This window comes from Saccoglossus kowalevskii, chromosome 21 (genome assembly GCF_978046115.1).
Source record: "Saccoglossus kowalevskii chromosome 21, keSacKowa6.1, whole genome shotgun sequence".
In the NCBI taxonomy this organism is placed as follows: domain Eukaryota; kingdom Metazoa; phylum Hemichordata; class Enteropneusta; family Harrimaniidae; genus Saccoglossus; species Saccoglossus kowalevskii.
Genome location: NC_140661.1, coordinates 21,771,688 through 21,792,688, shown reverse-complemented (window position 1 = coordinate 21,792,688; position 21,001 = coordinate 21,771,688). Strand labels below are relative to the sequence as shown.

General features: G+C 36.7%; 1 protein-coding gene across 1 annotated transcript in view; it reads left to right on the top strand.

Annotated features, from left to right (window-relative positions):
• Hat1 (histone acetyltransferase type B catalytic subunit) overlaps positions 1 to 21,001 on the top strand; it is a 41,157-nt gene that overhangs the window by 8,557 nt on the left and 11,599 nt on the right. The window contains 4 exon segments of the mRNA NM_001184817.1: positions 4,797 to 4,880; positions 5,321 to 5,396; positions 11,337 to 11,460; positions 13,228 to 13,523. Of these exon segments, the coding sequence (NP_001171746.1) occupies positions 4,797 to 4,880; positions 5,321 to 5,396; positions 11,337 to 11,460; positions 13,228 to 13,523 (580 nt within the window).

The following is a 21,001-nucleotide window of genomic DNA, read 5'->3' as shown; positions in this document are numbered from 1 at the left end:
TTTGTTGAACTTGTTACAAACTGTTTCACGGCCATTGATGCAAACGACTTCAATTTCAGTCGATTGATTGGTGCATTAAAAGTGACTGTCTTCTGCACTAGTTCCTTTTCTATGAATCTCTTGTATGCGTTGGTGCCATGTATGTTAACTGCAAGTAAATCAATGGATATTTCGTATGAAACTGGTCTCCCTGATGATATGCAATACAGATTGTGCACATCAGGTATCATGAAGGAATTGATAAAGTTTTAGAAGGCAGTGATCTTCTTCTGCACTGCAGATTCCCCTTTTACAATCTCTGATGTGGTGACATCTTTGTGGTAGTTCATCTCATCATTTCCAATGCCAGCAAATTCTAGTGTTGCCTGTAGATAGTCTGCTTGTGCATGCCGAGTGAAACTCCTTCTATGATAGGCTGCCAATAGCAAGTTACGACTGAAGACAATGATTCCAGGACCATGCCAGCGGGCAGGGTTATAGGTCTATTTAATTGTTATATTAACAGCATTTCGAGAATTTGGAACACCAGATCGATTCACACTCAATCCATTATTCTCAAGAAGCTTCATAGCGCCAGGGTGTGTGTGTGTGAATGTTTAAGGAGTACATTCAAGTACAGTGATGTATAAATTGCATAGTTTGGTGACCAAAGAAGAGAGGGAACTATTCATGCAGACAGGCCATATAAAAGGTGATGTCATTGGCGTTCAGCCCTTAGGAAACTCATAAGGAAAACTCCATCTACCCTATCTATAACTGTGGTGTTTTGCCCTTTTCTCCAGCACGCAACTTGTCCTTGTACTCATCATACTTCTGTATTCATTTTTTCCATATTGGGTTTTCCACAAGTTCTCTAAGTTAGGCTTGTTTGCTAAGTTGGACATTAACTTCATATCTACTTCACCTACATCGTCATGAAATGAAGTCAACAACAGTCGACCTAGAGCGTCTAATGATGTTCTGATAACAAGCCTGGCCCTATAGTAATGTTTCGCATTCATGACTTTGTCTATCGACTCACTTGCACATACTGTGAATTCAACCACAACTTCCTCCAATCCACTGCCCTTCATATATTTCCCCAATGCACCTATATATGCACACGCCATGTGGAATGTCCCAAGTTAAATGATGACATTCTTGAATCGATCTGGATACGTCCATACAATTCCATATGCAGCAGCTACATCGAATGTAACAATCGTGTAGGGCTGACCAACAGCAGCAGATTCCTCCTGGGAAATCGTTAGCACATGCATCACAGTCATGTTTTCAGTGATCGAGGCATTTACTGGAGGCATGTATTCCACTATTGATTCTCATTCTTCCCTTCTCTCTCCAGTAAGAGAAATCCAACCTCATATCATGTCAGATACTTTGTCGTTTGAAACATATTCTCTTGTTTGTTGAGGTTCAGTAATCTGAACACTAAGGCTGTGTTCAACATGTTTTTTGACAAAAAATTGCTCTATTATTTTAACTTCATCTGTCACTGATTGCATCTTTGTCCTAGCCATGACAGGTAATTCATAATTGTCATCATTTGATTGGTCAATGACTGTCTCGTGAATCACCAGATGTTGTCTCTTCATTGACATCAAAATTGTCCCACCAGAAGTGCAGCACTTGTGTTTTGGAATGGACTATAATGTGGAATTGGACTATCACAGGATTTTATAACCATGTGGATAGCAGTCAGGATTTCTAGTATAACTGAATATGACACACAGTGCCCAAATCTGTTCACCAACTTCACAATGTCTGCTCTTCCTGTCAAATGCCATAATGACATTCCAAGGAGTATATGCTTAGGTGTCATCCATCTAAAATGTTGGAAAATTGATTCTGACTTCAACTTTCGAGCAAAAATTTTTTTTTTTCAAAATTTCTTTTGTTTACACAATGTCCCTTATCTTGAATGACCAAGGTCATGGTCATCAACTGGGTATCATCAAAATTATATACATAGACATTTATTTTGAGTTTGTATGTTGTTTACTTAGAGATATGTCATTTTCTTCATTTCCCTTATTTTATAAATATGTTGCTATGGCAACAGCCGTGGCTCTCACACTCACCACCGATTTTATGGTAAACAACCTAATTAAGATAGCTGAGGGTCCTGGCTAACTAAAAATTATGGTCAATGAAAATCCCTAAGGGAGGGGAGGGGGTCTACAGTAGCCCATAGACTAATATGTTTTGAACATGGTGATAATTTTTCTAATTATTACTGGTTATGTAATCAAACCTTTCAAGAGTTTATTTGATGCTATTGTTAGAAATGTATTTGATAGACCTTCAATAGCAGAATGGGATCTTCATTGTTTTCAAACACTCTGTAATCATGTGAGTACATTTATCTCGAGATCTTCATTGCACATCATCTTTATGGTTACAAAAGTTGCATACCCTTATCTTATGAATCTTTGGTATGACACTGAACAGCAGAAACCTGATGACATAAATGTTTTATATATATATAAATTGTTACAAATCAAAAATGTTTGCAGTAAACTGTGGGACAAACATAACTTTGCAACATTTCCTTTGCGTTTATGTTGCATGTTTTGTTTTGTAAATGACTGGTGGTATGAAAGAATCACATCTATTGTTTCAGATGCTTATGCTGTAGTGCATTCTCGCTGTTGCAATAATATATGAAAAATACTTACTGCATTGTGTGTGCAAGATTGTAATACTCTTTCAGTTTAAATTGTTAATTTACAACCATGTATCTATCAGGCTTGCAATGTACACATATTTTGAGGTTAAAGGGGAACCGCTCAATCCAATGGATTGCACCAAAGAATCATGGGACACTATTGTCTATGTTGTTTACAATGTTAATCTATCTTTTGTTATCCATTGTTATTTTAATCCAGAAAGTAAATTTGTTGTGAGATTAGGCTTAACTGGAAGGTGCCCCTTTAAAGGCCCAATTCACTTGCCCCTGGCAAGTGTGAATTGGAGGTGTGACTATGCTAATGAGTGTTGTTAATCACTTGCATAGCCTATGACGCATCCTGTTTCAGCAGTCCAACATCACGTGACTTTGATTGACAGTAGTTAATTATTCCAGATTAGTAGCGTGTCTCTTTCCTCGGTTCGAGTTTTTGACTTTTATCCGCCAAAATCTCAGCTCGTACACTATTTATTGTCATAAATACTACATACAGTCACTGCTGTGATATTCATAGTCACATGCATCCACTTTGGCACGACATAATCGACCTGTAAGTTCGAGAAAACGCGCTATTACCGGGGCTTGGCTGGAGCTGTTTACTACAGCGTGACAAGCAAGGAAATAATCCCTATTGTTTAGGACCATATTTATAGTATACCTGGGCCTTTAACGTTGTAGGAATGGCATTCATTTTCAGTTGCCATATGTGGCTGAAAGGATGCTTTTCTTTCCTTTCAAGTCATTATTGACTGTACCTGACCACAATTGCTACTGCTTCAACAGCTTATCTTATCACAAGCCATTATTTAATCTTTGTTTATCTCATTCACCTAAGCACACGGATTACACTGCCTTCACACATCTTGTTGTTTATTTCGTTATCATCAGTTAATATTAATTAAAACATCTTGCACACAGATTATTCTGCCACACAGGTCTGTTGTTATTATTTCATTAACACCCTACCCAGCAGTTTGTGTCACTATTGTCGTGCCATCTGACTTGTTATGATTTAATTATAATTATCTGTTCTGTTTATTTACTAACTGCTTATCTGCACACCTTCTCTCCCTAGGTACTCATCAGGGCATCAGTTTTAGATGTTTTGTTGATGTAAATAAACTTTGAATGCATTTATTCAAAAGCATTATAATACCACAAACAGGTCATTCACTGCAAGCTATACACCTGGTGCTCCATACTGCAAACAACTCCCCAAAATTAACTTACTGAACCAACCAACCAACCAACACTGTTCTGTACTTATGCAGTAATGGGGGAATTCTACATTAAGAAATAATCACATTATAGAGTTGATAATAGAGGAAATGGCAAAATATAATTAACTGTACAAACTACAAAATGACGAGAGGCTATGCATGCCACTTTAAAATCCTTGTCCCTCGACCATTCAACATAAACTTGTACAATTTATAACACAAAATGCAAAGTACATATATTCATTCACAATTCTGTATTTCAATGCACACTGTTTATAGTTTCGGTGTATTCCAAGGCTGAATTTTAGTTGTCTGTCAGAGAAATGAGAACTTTATGTTTGAGCTCTGGGTATATAAAAGGAAAGATGCCCGCCAGTTTTCAGTATGAAAATGACACTTGACAGTTAAACATTGTTTGAGGTGCTCCGCAAAATCACTCTTTTCGACAATCTTAACGCCTGTGGTGCGTTATATTCATGTCGCACACAAACATGAATATATACGCGATACAATTTCGATGTTAATTTACAAGTTCGGAGCGATGTCAGTGTGATTTCTGCATCCGCCCTGCTTGAAACTCATGGCCGAAATATTCAGGCTCAAGCATCTGGGAAAAATCTCTGTCCAACATCGTGCCATCCATAACTTAAGTAACAATTGCAAAAAAAATAACATTTGAAGAAATAACGCTCAGAATCTTCTGCAGAACAAACTACATGTATGTAATAGTTTTTTGTCAATGCGAGAAGACAATACTATATATCAATTGTCTTTACCAGGTAATTGTATTTGTATTGTGCTATAATAAATGTTTCCAAAAAATAACTTGAATAAAAGAATTTTTTTAATGTTTACACCAAAGGTAACTTTTAATTTCTAATTGTTTCTAGTTGGTATTGCAGAGATCTCGATTATGAGAACCTCTTTGGAGCAGTATGTCACTTCAGCTAATGATGCAATTCATATCAAATTGGGTATGTATATATCAGTCTCCTTGCATGAAGGGTTGTATTTCTGACATTCTTTGATGGCCCATTGTACATGTAGTACTAAAAATACATTAAAATGAGTTGACCTCTACCTGGGGAGGGTGTGCTACAGACTCCATGGAAAGGCTAAATCCACTGGATGAGATTAGTCACAAACTTTAGAGAACTTAGGTTAATATCTGTAGGTGCTTGTGTTTGATTAGGCCTGGTTGACCTGCATATAGCGCATTAAATTACAATAATGCAATTATAATAGGAAGAATGGTGTCTGTAGCAAACTGCACTTTTTATTAGCACTGGCACTTACAATTACACATAAAAAAGTCAGGAGAGACAACAGTGACATTCAATGTTAGGAACTGTCTCCCGACACAAAAATATTTTTTTTTGTCATTTATATAACAATTTTATATTTATTTTATCAGTGAAAACACCAAGTGATATCGATGACGATAGCAAGAACTTCCACCCAGAATTTACACATCAACTTTTTGGCCAAAGGTAAGTCCTTTTGAATAAGTATATTGAACAAATTATGTTTCAAAACAAGAGCACTTGACAAATTTACTGCCCAAGGATTAGTTTTGTTTTCTCATTAAATATACAATCTAAAAATGGTAAAAATACACAATCTAATGGCTAACTTTGTGACACAAAAAATAACTTGGCAGACAAAGCCACAAGGGCTATGCAAGGTTCTCCACGGTTTGAAAATTAAACAGGGCGTGCCAATGTGAAGGTGGAGTGGGCGTGGCACATTTGTAACATGCATTATTGGCATGGATGTTGAAAAAACCTACAATTATATAAGCATAATATATATATATATTTATTATTACAAAATAAATGTGAATTTTAAAGAGCTATTATTAAGTAAATGTCAGCACGTACAATCAGCTGATTTTAGCTCCACGATTCATCACGTAACTAGTTTAATTTGTTTTACCAAATAGATACATGCATGCTTTATTTAATTTTTAGCAAAAATTGTTATTCATATTTATTTAAACGAAGCAAAATAAAATTTATGTTGTCTGTCAAACGTTCGTTAAAAAAACTTGCATGAATGTGCATGATCGGCACCAAAAAGCAAACCACGTTTGGGAAAAGTATCTGTCACCCAACTCAGACAAACTGAAATTTTAAAAAAATGCATTGAATAAAGTATCGAAAAATACCAGCAATTGGGAATAGTGTGGAATAAACAAACAAACAAACAAACAAATACTTACTTACGGGACTCGTTTATATATCCTTTTTCTTGTACTTCTACTTTTATTTCCTTCCGCGCGAGGTCGTCTAGTTGTCGTTTTTTTTCTTCTTTGAATGGAATTAACGAACTGACCGTCAGCGGTTATCGTCAAAACTGCAGTAAAGCCCTTTTTTCCCTGAATTTGTGGTTTTAATGTGCACTGTTTTGAGTTTGGGTCCCGGGCATATCGAACTGCAACGGTATCTCGTCCATGTTGTATATGTCACTCAGAGGATAACAATGCTGATGACGTATCACTGGAATTTCAGGATCTTGTCCTCGTAGTCGGCTGGTAATTTTTGTCCAATTGATGTTAGCGACCACGTTGACAACGAATGACGCGCCTTAAAAGCATGAAGCCAGCCATCGATTGCTTTAAACGTGCTGTCCTTACTCATTCTTCGAGCTTGCATTTGTAGTTGTCAGCCAGAAATGGCATTGGCTTGACTCTTGTTGTATAATTGATCTTTCGCCCGAATCTATTGACGAACTTGTTTCTCGTTAATACCAAAGTGGTCAGCCGTTTTTCTGTTGTTCTTCCACTCGAGTGCTTTACAAACAACTTTTAGTTTGAAAGATGAATCGTAAGAAGCACAGTGAATATGGCTAATTGGATGTGGTATGGCATCGTTAAAAATAACAATAAGTTGCGTAAGCAAACAGAGAACTTTGAGCAGTATCAGAACTGGACCCAAAATGAAAATTTCTTCAAAACTCGGGTTTATATCTTGATGCATCTCTTTCATTGTATTTTTTTCAACCAATCACGAACAAATATTCGTTTAATCGATTGCCACTGAACTTTTGTTTTACTTATAGACAGGAAGAGTGCAATACTTTATTTTTCCAATTGACCGCTTCACAACCCCATTACCATGTCAGCATATCAAGTCTGTTCCACTCAAGTTTATTGTCACACATACAATAAAAATTACACTATGTCTAACCCTCAAACACATAGACAACTTTTGTTTATTAGACAGGGAGAAGGATGAGATATAGCAAGCATATGGTGACCTACAGGAAACACAACAAGCAAACATTTGCTATTGCACAATAAAAATAACATGTCTATCACTCAAACGTTCTCTGTTTACGTGGCCATGGCATGTATTCACTGACAGGAAACACAACAACGGCACATTTTTTAATTGATACATTGTTGCAAAGTCTTGGGTCGGCTACAAATAGACATGCGGCCTCAAAAAGGAATTTTACGGTAGTTGTGATTCTGGTTAAAATACAAGTTTGTTTGAATTCACTGTTCATTCGTGTATTTCAGTCTCCTATTTAACAACCTTTTATTATCAAAGACCAGCTCTAACATGAATGTAAAAGTAAGTTTTGTTTCAAGCAAATGAAGTCTCGGGTGTCAGTTTTATGTCAGCGAATGAAGTTGTATTACTCACTGAAATTGGCTACAAAGTATGGTAAGTATTGTAATCAATGCACGGTTACTTTTTCAGTAACCGTGATCAGTGCAAGTCGAAACGGCCGGGAAAAACTACCGCTTGTAATCCAAGATGGCGATAACCTCATTAGCATAATTTTGTTCACGCACGTATTGATACATCGCATCGTAATTACTGAAGAATAGCAGACAGGGTTATGAAACAAATAAACCTTTTATTACTGATTTGAAATGTTTACAAACTATTGTGAATACATAAACATATCCAAATGGCGATACATAAAAAACAGACTGAAAATAAACTCTGGTCGACCTCATTAACATGATTTATTCACGCACCCACACACATGACAAAATTACAAAAAAAAAAACGGTAAAGGATTTTCGAAAATGTAAATGATTGAGCGGAGACTTGTAAATAAACATGAATTCAAATGATAATGGTTTACGGTAGTGTCTATAAGTTTATTGCATTAATTATAGCTGCCGAAAGAAACTTCTCAAATCCTTGCCTGGACGTTCGTTGCCATCCTCACCGATGTTGAATCCCTCAAAGTCCAAATCATCATTGTCGTCGCCATCATCATCAAACAGTAAACCAACTGCTTCATTCTGTCTGTCGGTGTCTGCTTCATGGATTATTTTTTCTGATATCATATCATCTTGTGATCCATCAGGGTTGTGTGCAATCGCTGTCACAAGGAACGATTTGATGATGACATCGGTTGAAACTGCTGCCCAAGAACGACTAACCCAATCGAGGACAGGACGTCTTGTCTTGTCGGCTGCTTCAGGTTGTCCTTCGCTGTTCGCTCGTCTTTTGTCATGTAATGTACCCACTCTCGACGTAGATTATCCTTGAAAGGCTTATTAACGTTAACATCCATCGGCTGGACTATTGATGTACAGCCCGCTGGTATGAACACCAAATCTGTGTCGCAATCTTCAGCTGCCGATCTCGCCTGGGTGGTCATATGCTGTCTTGCTCGATCGATAACAAGCATGCGGTTGACGTCATCATTATTTGGACCCCAGCACCGATTATACCAAGTAACCATTTTCTCTGATGTCATCCACTCATTAGGTGTTGCTGTTAAGCGAACATTGTCAGGGATAGTCAAGTTCGCCATAACCCTAGGACCCATCTTACCATTCTTTTCTCTGTAAACAAGTAACGAAAATGTCCCAATGAATAAAACACATTTCACGTCACACACTAAATAATCAATCATAAATGGAGCTTTACGTCAGTCGTATATGTATTGCCGTATTTGAAATGCGAGTTGTGGTAAGCCAACACAGTAAAAAAAAGAGAACTAGTGTATCATAGCCTACAAATGCGAGATCGTTGTGTTAAAAAATATCCATGGTTTCTACATTTATTAAAACCTGAAATTACTACCTGAAAATGACAAATGCGAGATCTTTGTGTCCACTAGCACGTGCTGAGAGACACACTGTAAAACCTTTCTTCTTCGCTCCCGTGGATGCAATCCTGATCTTCCTTTCGCCACGTACGTTGTTGGTCGATGTTTGGCGCAGAGTCAAATCTTACCATGGTTTCATCCATGTTCCCGATATTGTATACAGTGTAGTTATTTTCTCGACGAAGGTGTTTGATAGATGTTGTAAATGCCTCGATATGCTCTTTATAGTCTTCTGGTAGTTTTTGACTGTCGTTTGTACCTGAAAAAAACATAAGTGCACGGTAATAATTGAATACAATTGATTTAAAATGATTGACAAATACCGTAAAATATTTTGGCTTCGGAATATTTTCTAATCGAAGATCTATTCTTACCTTTTTTGATTCCAACATTAAACACTCCAAAAAGAGAACTACCGTAACAAACACACTATTTAAATAAATCAAACGTGTTCGTTTTTGACAAATAAAACTTTATTGTTGACACCGTTTTTGGTTAAAAATCACCCTGGGCGTTTAACAGAGGATGTCCCCAACATGTAACTTTTGTGAAAACAGGGGGTGGGCGCTTGCCCAGGCAGGAGTGCTTGCCCGGGGTAATACTGTATTTTAGAACTATATTGAAGGGGGACCAGCTAAGAATTAGGTGAAGTCACAACTTGACACCCCGTAGACACCTTGCGTCAGGCCGCCATCCCCCTTTGCCTCTCGGTAATTGATAACCGGTAGGTGTTAAGTTTTCTCCTCCATCCTCAAGCCCTTTAACGACCAATTAAATACACAACGCAATGAAACATTAGGTCTTTCACTTCAAGCTGCAGGAAAAACACAGTAGAATTTTTGGGAGCCATCCAACTACCCACGACTTAGCCAAAATAATTTGTACGCTTTTTTGCCGACACTGTAAAAATGCTTCTATATGAAAAATAAACAACTTAAACTATATATAGCTGTCCATTTATTACTGTTCATTATTATTTCCTATTCAACCCCACAACACAATATTTCCAAGAAAATTTGGACTTGTCCCCAAGTAATACACAACACATCTATTAAAAAAATATTGGAATTTGTCGCTCATACGGAGATTGGTATTCACTTTACTGCTAAAATTACGCCAGATAACTTCTTGGAAAGTAACAACCACTCCCTTACAATGATGTTGACCCGCTGTAGCCAGTATACTGTTAAAATCAGGCAGACAAGCTTGCGTTCTCTCCAGAGTCGTATATTAAAAAATATTGATGAAATTTACATTGAAGTCGCTACCGCTGTTGAGAAATATTTGGCTTGTCACGTTTTTCGATGATCATCATCAAGTCTGTTATGTTGGTAATGTCACATGGTTTGAACAAATTTGGTCTGTCATTTGAGGGCGTGTCACTTGGTGTTATCTGCTATCAGCACTTCACTTGGAGGTATCTACTACATTGTATCAGCTGGAACACTGATCTTTATTTTGTTCATGTTGTTGCATGATATTGCCATGAAAGAATCACTGCGGGAAATCATTGACAATCCAACTCTTCACTGCTCCAACGAGGGGTCATTCTCGTACAGAGCCTGTTTTATTTCTTGTCTCATAACAACACTGCTACCAGTTGTGGCTCTTCGTCTATGATGTGCCTCAAAACCATTTTTTTTAATAAATGATTGTCTGGGTACAACTGTGACATGCTCGGTCTCCCAGCGCTTGGTCGTTTGCCACCTCTTGTGAAACTTTTCTTACATGTGTGTGCATTATCAGTTGTTCATCTGGAGCCATGAGTATGGGAGACAACATTTAAAAAAGTAGTACCTTCCGAATAATCTTTTAAACATCCAGTCGTCGTGTAAATATAGGTCACTTGATGTAAACAGACGAAATACTCTTACTTATGATATGCCCTAAATACTAAAACCATCAATCACAAATGACCAAAAAAAAATAAAAAATACTAAATATAATAAAAAATTTCAACGATAATTTTCTTGTTTTTAATGTACTGACATGACATGACATGGCAGTGTTTTTCCCGGCATGTTTGCAGATGCTTGACTTCTAATATACTTGGATTGGGAAGAAAATATGATTGAAAACATAAGACAAGTTACAAAAACAGTGCAAGGCCTGTGTATGCCAAAAAGTATATCAGGTTTCTTCAGAAAAAAAAAATGGGTTCTGCCAGCTGCCCAATGGTTCAGCAGTTGCATCTGGAATGGGTATTTTTCATGGTTAAATATTGTTAAACTAAAAACTTTGGGTGGGTTGGTTCATATTTGATGTCAAGCTGACTTGACAATTTTAGATCAGCCCAGAATTTAATTTGCCATTTTTCTATTGTAATAATGTTTTGTTTTGTCTTGTTTCAGTGAGAATATATTTGGTTACAAAAATTTGAAGATTCAACTGTATTACAGTGCCGGCTTATTAAATCTCTATTTGGGTAAAACTTGTAGTGAAAAGTTGGACCCAACAAGATTAGATAATATCCCGGTTAGTAAGATTTATTAGTATTTGATTTCAAAACCTTAAAGTATTATAGTTGAACTGATTTAGTTTTATGAATATTGTTGTGAATTTTGTGATTCTTGGAAGAGGACAATAATTTATTGTGGAGCCCCTGAAGTGTCATCCCTGCGAAAAAACCTATTCACCACCAGTTCCCGCTTTTCATCACAAAATAATCTTGTTTATTGTCTGCACTTTCCTTCAGAAGATTGGGACAAAAATAGCATAAAATTTTGAGTAAAAACTAAAAATTGACTCGAAGTTTGTCTTTTGGATCCAAAATTATGGTTCATTTCCTGAAATATTGAAGAAAATAAGAACGAAGTATAAACTTAACAAATCTGGGCAAGAAAGTCTGGTGGTGAATAGGTTAAACCTTAAAGAAAACACCAATCCAAACAGCATAATGACCCCTAAAAAAAGGCCCCACAAATGTAGGAGAAAGCAATTTACAGTTTTTTTATATCACTTTTCATTCTCTAGATATCTAACTTTATATCAGTATTATGTAGTCAGCCATCTTGATTCTCAAGCAAAGGATTATGGGTAAAGTATGACATCATAGAATTTGTTGTCAGAAATTGAGAAAATTATTTCATCTATAACATGAGAAATACTGATGCGAATTAGTTCAAATTTTCGTTGTGCATATTACTCATGTATATAATTATAGTAATAAAAATTAAAATATTACAAATACATATAAAGTGAAGATATTGCTAAAAACGTTAAAAAAATAAAAATTGATATTTTAGTTGTGAAATATAGAATGACACTTTTTTGTCCCATTTTTGTGGTCAACATGTAATATATCACCTATGTAACCTACTCACATCGGTAAATTGTATACAATATAAGGAAATTTGAGGATTTGGTAGAAAAACATAAAAATGTATATTTTCAGTTTTGTTTCCATGACGACTATTTTATAAACATGGATGGCACCAGTACATGTATGCTACCGATTTTTAAACTTTCAGCCAATTTGAAGTTCAACTTTTGAAGTTATATATCACATCATTTTCTCAATTTCTGACAACAGATTCTATGTCATACTTTACCCATAATCCTTTGCTTGAAAATCAAGATGGCTGACTACATAATACTGATGAAAAGTTGAATATCTAGAGAATGAAAAGTGATATAAAAAAACTGTAAATTGTATTTTTCTACATTTGTGGAGATTTTTCTTTAGAGGTCATTATGTTTGGATTGATGTTTCCTTTAATCAGTAATCAGTGTCTAGTCAAAGCCTCTGATAAAAGAACTAGAAAACCTGCATTTTCTCTTCAGAATGTCATTCTCACAAACTCCCTCAGCCATTTGGATCAACTTTTGTCATTTTTTCAATTGGAAATTATCTCCATTTGATTCAAAAGTATCAACAAAATTTTCAAAAAATATGTAAAATGTTTCAATTTAATGTTAGAGGAATGGCAAAAATTTAATTGTTCACATTTTTTGGAATATATAAGACAGCCTACTGATGAGTTGCAAGAATTTTGTTAATTTTCAAAAGGGGGAGGGTACCTTTTGGTTCTTCAAACCCAAATATTGAATTGAAATTCAAAAATGGCAAACTGATATTTCAATGCAGAAGAAAGTGAATGAATTTTGTCGTTGTCAGATCTATCAACATATATGACTGCATCCTCTGCTCAATTTTCATTCAACAGTTCAATTGCATGTCTAAGACTGGAAATTTATAATATAATTATATTCTAATAAAAAGCAATTCATTTGTTTCCGCAGGCTGATGATATCGCCAAAGTGATCATCGAGAAGCTTGGAGTACATCCAACTGATAGTCTTGATAAATTTCGATCAGAGCTGTCGAAAGAAGACAGCTTTACACCATTCGGTGATTTACTACATTCGTATTCGGTACATAAAAATGGTGAAGACACACAGTTTGAGATATATAAATGTGATACAACAACGCCTGGATTCATAAAATACCATGAAAGATTACAAACGTTCCTGTGGTGGTTCATTGATGCCGTTTCATATATTAACATTGACGATGATAGATGGATCTTCTATGTCGTGTAAGTAAACAGTGAAAGAAATCGAGTGCTTGCTTTCCAGTGTGGCAAAATTGCACCCATGGCATATTTTTGAAAAGTGGGCGGGGAACTGCAATAATTCACTAGTGTTTATGAATTTATTACTGTGGAATACTTTATTAGTCCCCGTTCGGACGCAGTCCGAAAACGGGGACTTATGTTTTGCCCTGTGTGCGTCCGTCCGTCCGTGCGTCCGTCCGTGCGTCCGTGATCACCTGTATCTCGAACATGCATGGACCGATTAAGTTCAAACTTCACTCATACATCACACATTATATGGGACATATGCACATGCATTTTTTTCATGATCCGATTAACGATAGCCGAATAGCGGCCATTTTAAGTCCGAAAATGCATCAAAATCGCACATTTTCACCATTCCGGACCCGGATCTCAGTTATGCATGGACGGATTTTGTTCAAATTTGGTACATACATTAACCCTTTGCGCCCCAATGCGGCCATATACGGCCGCTTATTTCTGACCAAAGATAACCCAATCCGGCCGTAAAAGGCCACCCGTTAATGCGCTGTCAAAATCCCAATGCGGCCGTAAACGGCCGGTATTTCATAGATTGAAACAGAAGTTGATTCTGATCTCCCATGATCTTTGCATGAAAAAATAAATTGTTGATGAAAATAATTAGAAATACAGGTACGTTCAGACTGAAAATTATATACGAATTGTCCTCGTACTTTTCTTGTACAACGGGTTTTTCGGACGGTGTTTGTGAAGAGCTGTGACAATTTGCATAAATAAACAAACACAGCGGCATGTTTGGTGAAAGTTCATTTATTCTACCGCAGTTTTTATCCAAAATAAACGCATAATACATATAAAATTTATATTCATCTGAACTGGAAACATTATTTAAATAAATTACCTATATAAAATGTTGTTTTTCCTTGTTGGCGAGTTTTTAATGTCGAAAAATCAGACTGTCATCGCAATCAGTCTTGCGTGCCAGCAGAGGTCAACACGTGAAAATTGCCGTAGTCGCTGGTTCCGTAAAAAAGGCATCCCAGTTTCGTTGCTATTTTTCACTGCAAGTCCTTATTTCGCCTCTGTTGTATTTCCACTGGATATCCATGTATTTTTTTCATTCACAGTGTTCAAATATCGCTTTAAAATGGGGGTTTTAAACGGGAATATCCAATGACCTCTGTAGGCCAAACGACACTGTCATCAATTACCGTTGGTTTGAATATTTAAACACAATCACTGTGTCGTTGCCCCGGTAATTCCCGCCCTACTGTTCCATATGTATATTCCTAATAAAGAATCCTGCCAAATAAGGAATACTTCTTCCGAATATATGAATAAATTACACACTAATTTGACTGTGGCGGGAATATGCAAGGTTTTTCAGTGGTTGACAGACACGATCATTCAGTTGACCTCCACTGCGTATTTGCATTTGTTTGTAAACACAGCTGACTTGTAATCGAACGAATTAAATTCCTGTCGAGTATTTTTGGATTTTTTATGCAATTATTCACAACTATTTGTGTGATACGTTTAAAGTTTTAACTCAGTGATGAATTTCCAAACTGTGAGCGAACAGCAGACTACGGGCCCCAGTACCGGGATGCAACAACAACCGGCCGACTCGGAGCTGTCATCGCAAACTGATCGTGACGCAATTCTGAGATTTTTCGATGAGTCTGATTCAGACACTGAGTTTGAAGGCTTTACAGTGGAAGAAATAGACGAAGGGAGATTGAGATGTGAATTGCTATGCCAAAATACCAACTGTGGCAGTGGCAGTGACATCGGTACTAATGAACTGTTAGACTTGTTGAATGCCGATGCCGACAGTGACTCGGACTCTGATGCCGATGACATCGCCAATACACCAAACATCTGGTCAAATGAAAGGACCGACGTGAACATTCCAGCACATGACGACCAGTTTTCAGGACCAAGACATGGTGTTGGTTTCGACGGGGAACCACTGGATTTTTTTAAATTATATTTTACAGACGATTTTTTTGGATTTGTTGGTCGGGGAAACAAATAAATACGCTAGACCATGGTTTATAGTTCCATGGCTAGACATAGACAGGAAGTTACCGGGCGCGTAGACCGGCATTGGTATGAAACGGACAGAGATGAAATGAGTGCCTATTTCGGTGTTATCATAAATTAGAAACCAAGTGAATTGTAAATAAAATGTGTGTTTTTTTTTTAAATGAAATGAAACTACAGTGTCCTAGTCTTCTTTTCCCTGTGTACATGTCAACCTACCTGGCTCACACTGAATTGGTAAAAAGTTTTGGGTAATGGGAGTACAAATATGCAAATTAGTAATGGGCCCTGCAACATTGTTGCAACAAAGTATCTATGGTGTGCAAAGGGTTAAACATAATAGGACCTTGATGCACGTCATTTTTTTTTTTGGATCGGGTTCGAAATGGCCGACTGGCGGCCATTTTGTTTTAAAGAATTCAGTTCTGGATCCGTATCTGAGACATGCTTGGATTGATCGAGTTCAAACTTCACACACACAAGGTACATCATGTCACAAATATGTATGTGCATTTGTTTCATGATCTCATTAACGATAGCCAAATGGCGGCCGCTTTAAGGCCGAAAATGCATTGAAATCGCACATTTTCACCATTCCGGACCCGGATCTCAGTTATGCATGGACGGATTTCATTCAAATTTGGTACATACATTAAACATAATAGGACCTTGATGCACGTCACTTTTTTTTTCGGATCAAGTTCGAAATAGCCGACTGGCGGCCATTTTGTTTTAAAGAATTCAGTTCTGGATCCGTATCCGAGACATGTCTGGATTGATCAAGTTCAAACTTCACACACACAAGGTACATCATGTCACAAATATGTATGTGCATTTGTTTCATGATCTCATTAACGATAGCCAAATGGGGGCCGCTTTAAGGCCGAAAATGCATTGAAATCGCACATTTTCACCATTCCGGACCCGTATCTCAGTTATGCATGGATGGATTTTGTTCAAATTTGGTACATACATTAAACATAATAGGACCTTGATGCACGTCTTTTTTTTTTTCGGATCAAGTTCGAAATGGCCGACTGGCGGCCATTTTGTTAAAGAATTCAGTTCTGGATCCGTATCCAAGACATGTCTGGATTGATCAAGTTCAAACTTCACACACACATGGTACATCATGTCACAAATAGATATGTGCATTTGTTTCATGATCTGCTTAACAATAGCGGAATGATGGCCATTTTAAGGCCGAAAATGCATCAAAATCATGTATTTTCACAATTCCAGAACCGGATCTCAGTCATGCATGGATGGATTTTGTTCAGATTTAGCACAATGTGTTGTTACATATGCAGGTGCATTTCGGTCATGATCTGCTTTGAATGTATATGTCACTCAAATATGAACGGAACGGGGACGTGTCATTGACATTGACACAATGACTTGTTTTCGCTGGAATTAATTTTTTCGCTGAAAAGGCTTTTTGGGCATTTTGTATGGAATTTATTTTCACTGATTTTTGATGAGTTTAATGTGAAATATAGGAAAAAAAGTATATTCGCTGGATTTATCACGGAATCATCCCTACAGTGAAAATAGCGAAAATAAAGTATTCTACAATATATTTGAGTTTCGGGTCAGTTTGTACTTCTTTTTTCTATGCTATTTTATTTGTGGCATTGGATTTCATTTTGCAAGAGCATAAATTAAATTAATCGTATGTTTGTTCTTTGATTTAAAATTTGGTTGAAAAAAACAACATAAATATGTGATAATTGATTAAGGTAGCGAGAAGGTTTTGTGACGTTTTTAAATAAAACATTCTCTGTCTGTTGTCTTGTTCAGAACAGTAATTTAGGTTATATATATCAAAAGACTAAGTATAGAGGTGCAAGTTCGCACAAACTGGACAGACATTGTTTACATAATTATCACGTGACATCAAAAATGGCGAACCTTGTAAAAATGACTAAGTACGCGATTGCGAGAGAACACTGCGGAATTTCCTGGTGAAATTTAAGTTATGCATTGTCCGTAATTAAGTCCATTGAAATGCGTCTCCGATAATCAAAAGACCTATTATTCCGATTTCTATGCAGGTTTGTTTTTTTGTCCCCAAATTATTTCATACTTGGCACCTTTAACAGACTATTATTCTGTGACAAAGCATTTTCTTTAAAAACCCAGACATATTTCGCACCATCATTATCTTTTGATCGATAACTGCGAGTTTGAATGTCCTAGTCCGAACGCACTTGATTTGGCGGCGGTCCCAATGAGTCGTTCTCGATCAAAACTTCAACTCGAGAAAAACGCGAAAAACAGTTTTGGTTAATAAAACACTGTAGATTTGCTGCATTATTATAAATATACACTAAAAATGGCCAAACATATTAACCACTGATATCGTAGAACTCATAAAGAGTGTCAGATAATAAATAATTTCAAGCTCGAGTGCGAAAAATGAAGAAAACTGCTGGCATTTGAGTCCGTACTCCAGGAACGTTCGGGTTTTCCATTGTTATGCAAACGAACAACGAGGGAGAATCCTCTGACAAACATTACTGTCCCACTGTACACGCTGACAGTTTACAAACAAGCTAATCCTTCAAGTGTCTCAGATAAGACATCTCATAAAACGGTTTTTATGGTGAAACAAAATGGCCCATGTTTGAAAAAAAATTGCTGTGTCAGAGTGCGACACTGAGTGGCAGATTTTTCTTTGCCTCGTCTGTCAACGCTTTCTTTCTTTTCTTCGCCATTGCGTTAGAAAAAAAATGTATTAGTAAAATAGAATATTGACTTGGAAAATAAAACGATTTAAAAGAAAGTTGTGCAAAGTTACAGTACTCCTTTCGCACAACCTCCCGCCCGCTTCCGCTTTCCAATCACCTTTTTCTCTCGCTTTTGCGACCGCTTGTTGAATTCGACTGGACAATTTCCGTTTTATTTTCGGCCGCGCGAACCCCGGAATATCTCCGCCCACCTGCTCGCTCGCGCGCATTTAAAATTCGGACTAACAGAATAATTTCCGAGGTTCACATTGTCTTATAATTGTCTTTCTGGTTTTTATAGATGTTGAACAGCTGACAAAAGTTCAAATACTTTTTGTTTTAACTATATATAATTATATGCACGCAACCTGACCCCTTGACCTCGATTTGGCTTGGACTGAATATTTTATTTTAAACAATATTCAGACGTGAAATACAAAATGTATTTCAACACAAGTACGACAGGGTTGTCTGGGGTTTCTTTCCTGATTGTTGAGTCTTCGCAATGTGTTTTGTATAATTATTGTTGTTTTCCCCCGATGCTGAAGGACCGTAAAGCTAAATGGCAGTTACATGCATGGGCTGAGTGAAAGAAAATATTTCTAAGCCTAAAATAAAACCTAATATTACACCTCTTTGTGTATTTGTTAATTTTACATATGTTTGTCATGACAGTATGTTTGTAAATATCTAGAAAAATCTCGCCTTTCGTTGATAATTTCGATTGTTTGTTTGGAATGTCGATCCCTGTTGGTTTCTCCATACTGAGTTCAGGAATGGCGTCGATCAACACCGTGACAATCAGCCGAGAGAAGACAAACATTGACCGTAATTCATGGAGATCATGTCCGTAATTTGTGGGCTGAAACCCCAAATAATTAATCTAGTATTAAATATATATTTTATTTTACATCGCAAAACTAAACCATGCCCAAAACAGAGCTAGAGTTGTTCGCGGTGAAACAACCGCATTGAAGACGATACAACTTCAACTAGCCATTTCTTACCTTGAAATAAAAAAAATAAAAATTTCAAAGAGCATCGGGGAAAATATTAATAATCATCCTTATCAATCGCTTGCTTTATTTTATTTGAATCCATGAAATTCACGATTTCTTTTACTTTTGTTGGCAACTTCCGCGCTAAAAATGATTGAAAATGTGGGTGTGGTTATTTTGCAAAGTCCTGTTGATAATACGGACAAATATGGTTCTGTGACCCAGTTCGTGCTCCGATCAGGTGACTCTCAGCCAATCAATGATGTTGTAACAAAGCATATTTGACGCTAATTGAAGGGTCGTCGTACAATCCAATTACCGGCGTCGATTCACATAGTTGTTTGTGCTGTGACAGGCTTCAAAATTATTCGCTGAAAAACATATATTTTGACAAACTGATGGAATTTGACCTTAGTTCAAAAAGAAAATACTAGGCTAAGATACATTAGAGCTCACGCGAATCAGTTTTCTCTGCAAGTTGTGAAATAAAGTAAACCAGAGTAGCGTCGATGATTTTCAGCCCTGAAGGACTTTGAATTGTTCATCGACTGGCCACCAAATAGTTATGGCTATAACTAAATTTGCACGTTTTTCTTTTAAGCCCAATAAATTATTCATACATGTCAAGCTCTGTTCGATTTTTTCAGGGCATGTGGCCGTTTTTAGTCGAAAATATTTTTTGTGGGAACACTTTTGCGGTACGTGTACGGTATAGACCGAGCTCATTCAATGATCGTGACTTAATTTTAAAAATTGAATGTCAAATTTTACCAGACGTGGACCGATGTGGATTCGATATCGTTATTTTTGGAATTAATCACTAACATTTCCTCGTTTCTCTGCTCTGTCAAAAGGAGTTACCTAGGCTTTTTTTCACGTAACTGTCTCATTAAAATAAAAATAAAAATATTACATCTAGAACAAGCACCCAAAACACGTAACAAGAAGTCCCAGTTCAGTGTAATACAGCTATTAGATTTGAAGTGTCGTTCAGAATGTAATAATAGTTAATACTAGTTGTATGTTCACACTTTACTATCAAAACCACCATTTCGACCACCCATGTGCCAGTTTTCAGTGTTTGGGCGAGCGGTCAATGTTTTCAATGAGCGAGCGAGCGAAAAAAAAAAACGTGGTCGTAAATTAAGCGATAAGCGGTCGATGTAAAAGCGGAAGGTTGGGCGAAATGAGTACTGTATAACCATGTTTCTCCGACGAAGTCTCGACTGACAATAATGCTGACAATGGACGTTAGATAAACACGCATTGTTTGCAACTGGAAGCTTATCACCCGTTATATCAGAATCGTCAACAACAGAGTATACAGATAAGATGTTATCATTTAATTCCTTCCAAAGATAAACACTATGCAAATATCCACGAAACGGCAGTTGTAGTTTTTTCTGCTAGTGTTTTAAAACACTAATTTGAGCAACGTTATTTCGCAATTTCGATCTTTTGTAAACCTGGGGTGATGTATCAAGGTCTAAAGTAACCGTTTTATCAATTTTTGAAAAATCAAGAAAAAAGTGAAAATTTCCCTTCTTGCTACCTTAAGTAGAAAATAGATTGAACCACATTTCCTGCCAAAATGTGTCTAATGCAACATTTTTCTGTGTTTTGTAAAATAAAAATGTTTTTGTTAGATTAATTTTGGGCTATTTGGACACATTTTCATAGCCCTTAGGTCCTAATCAACATTATG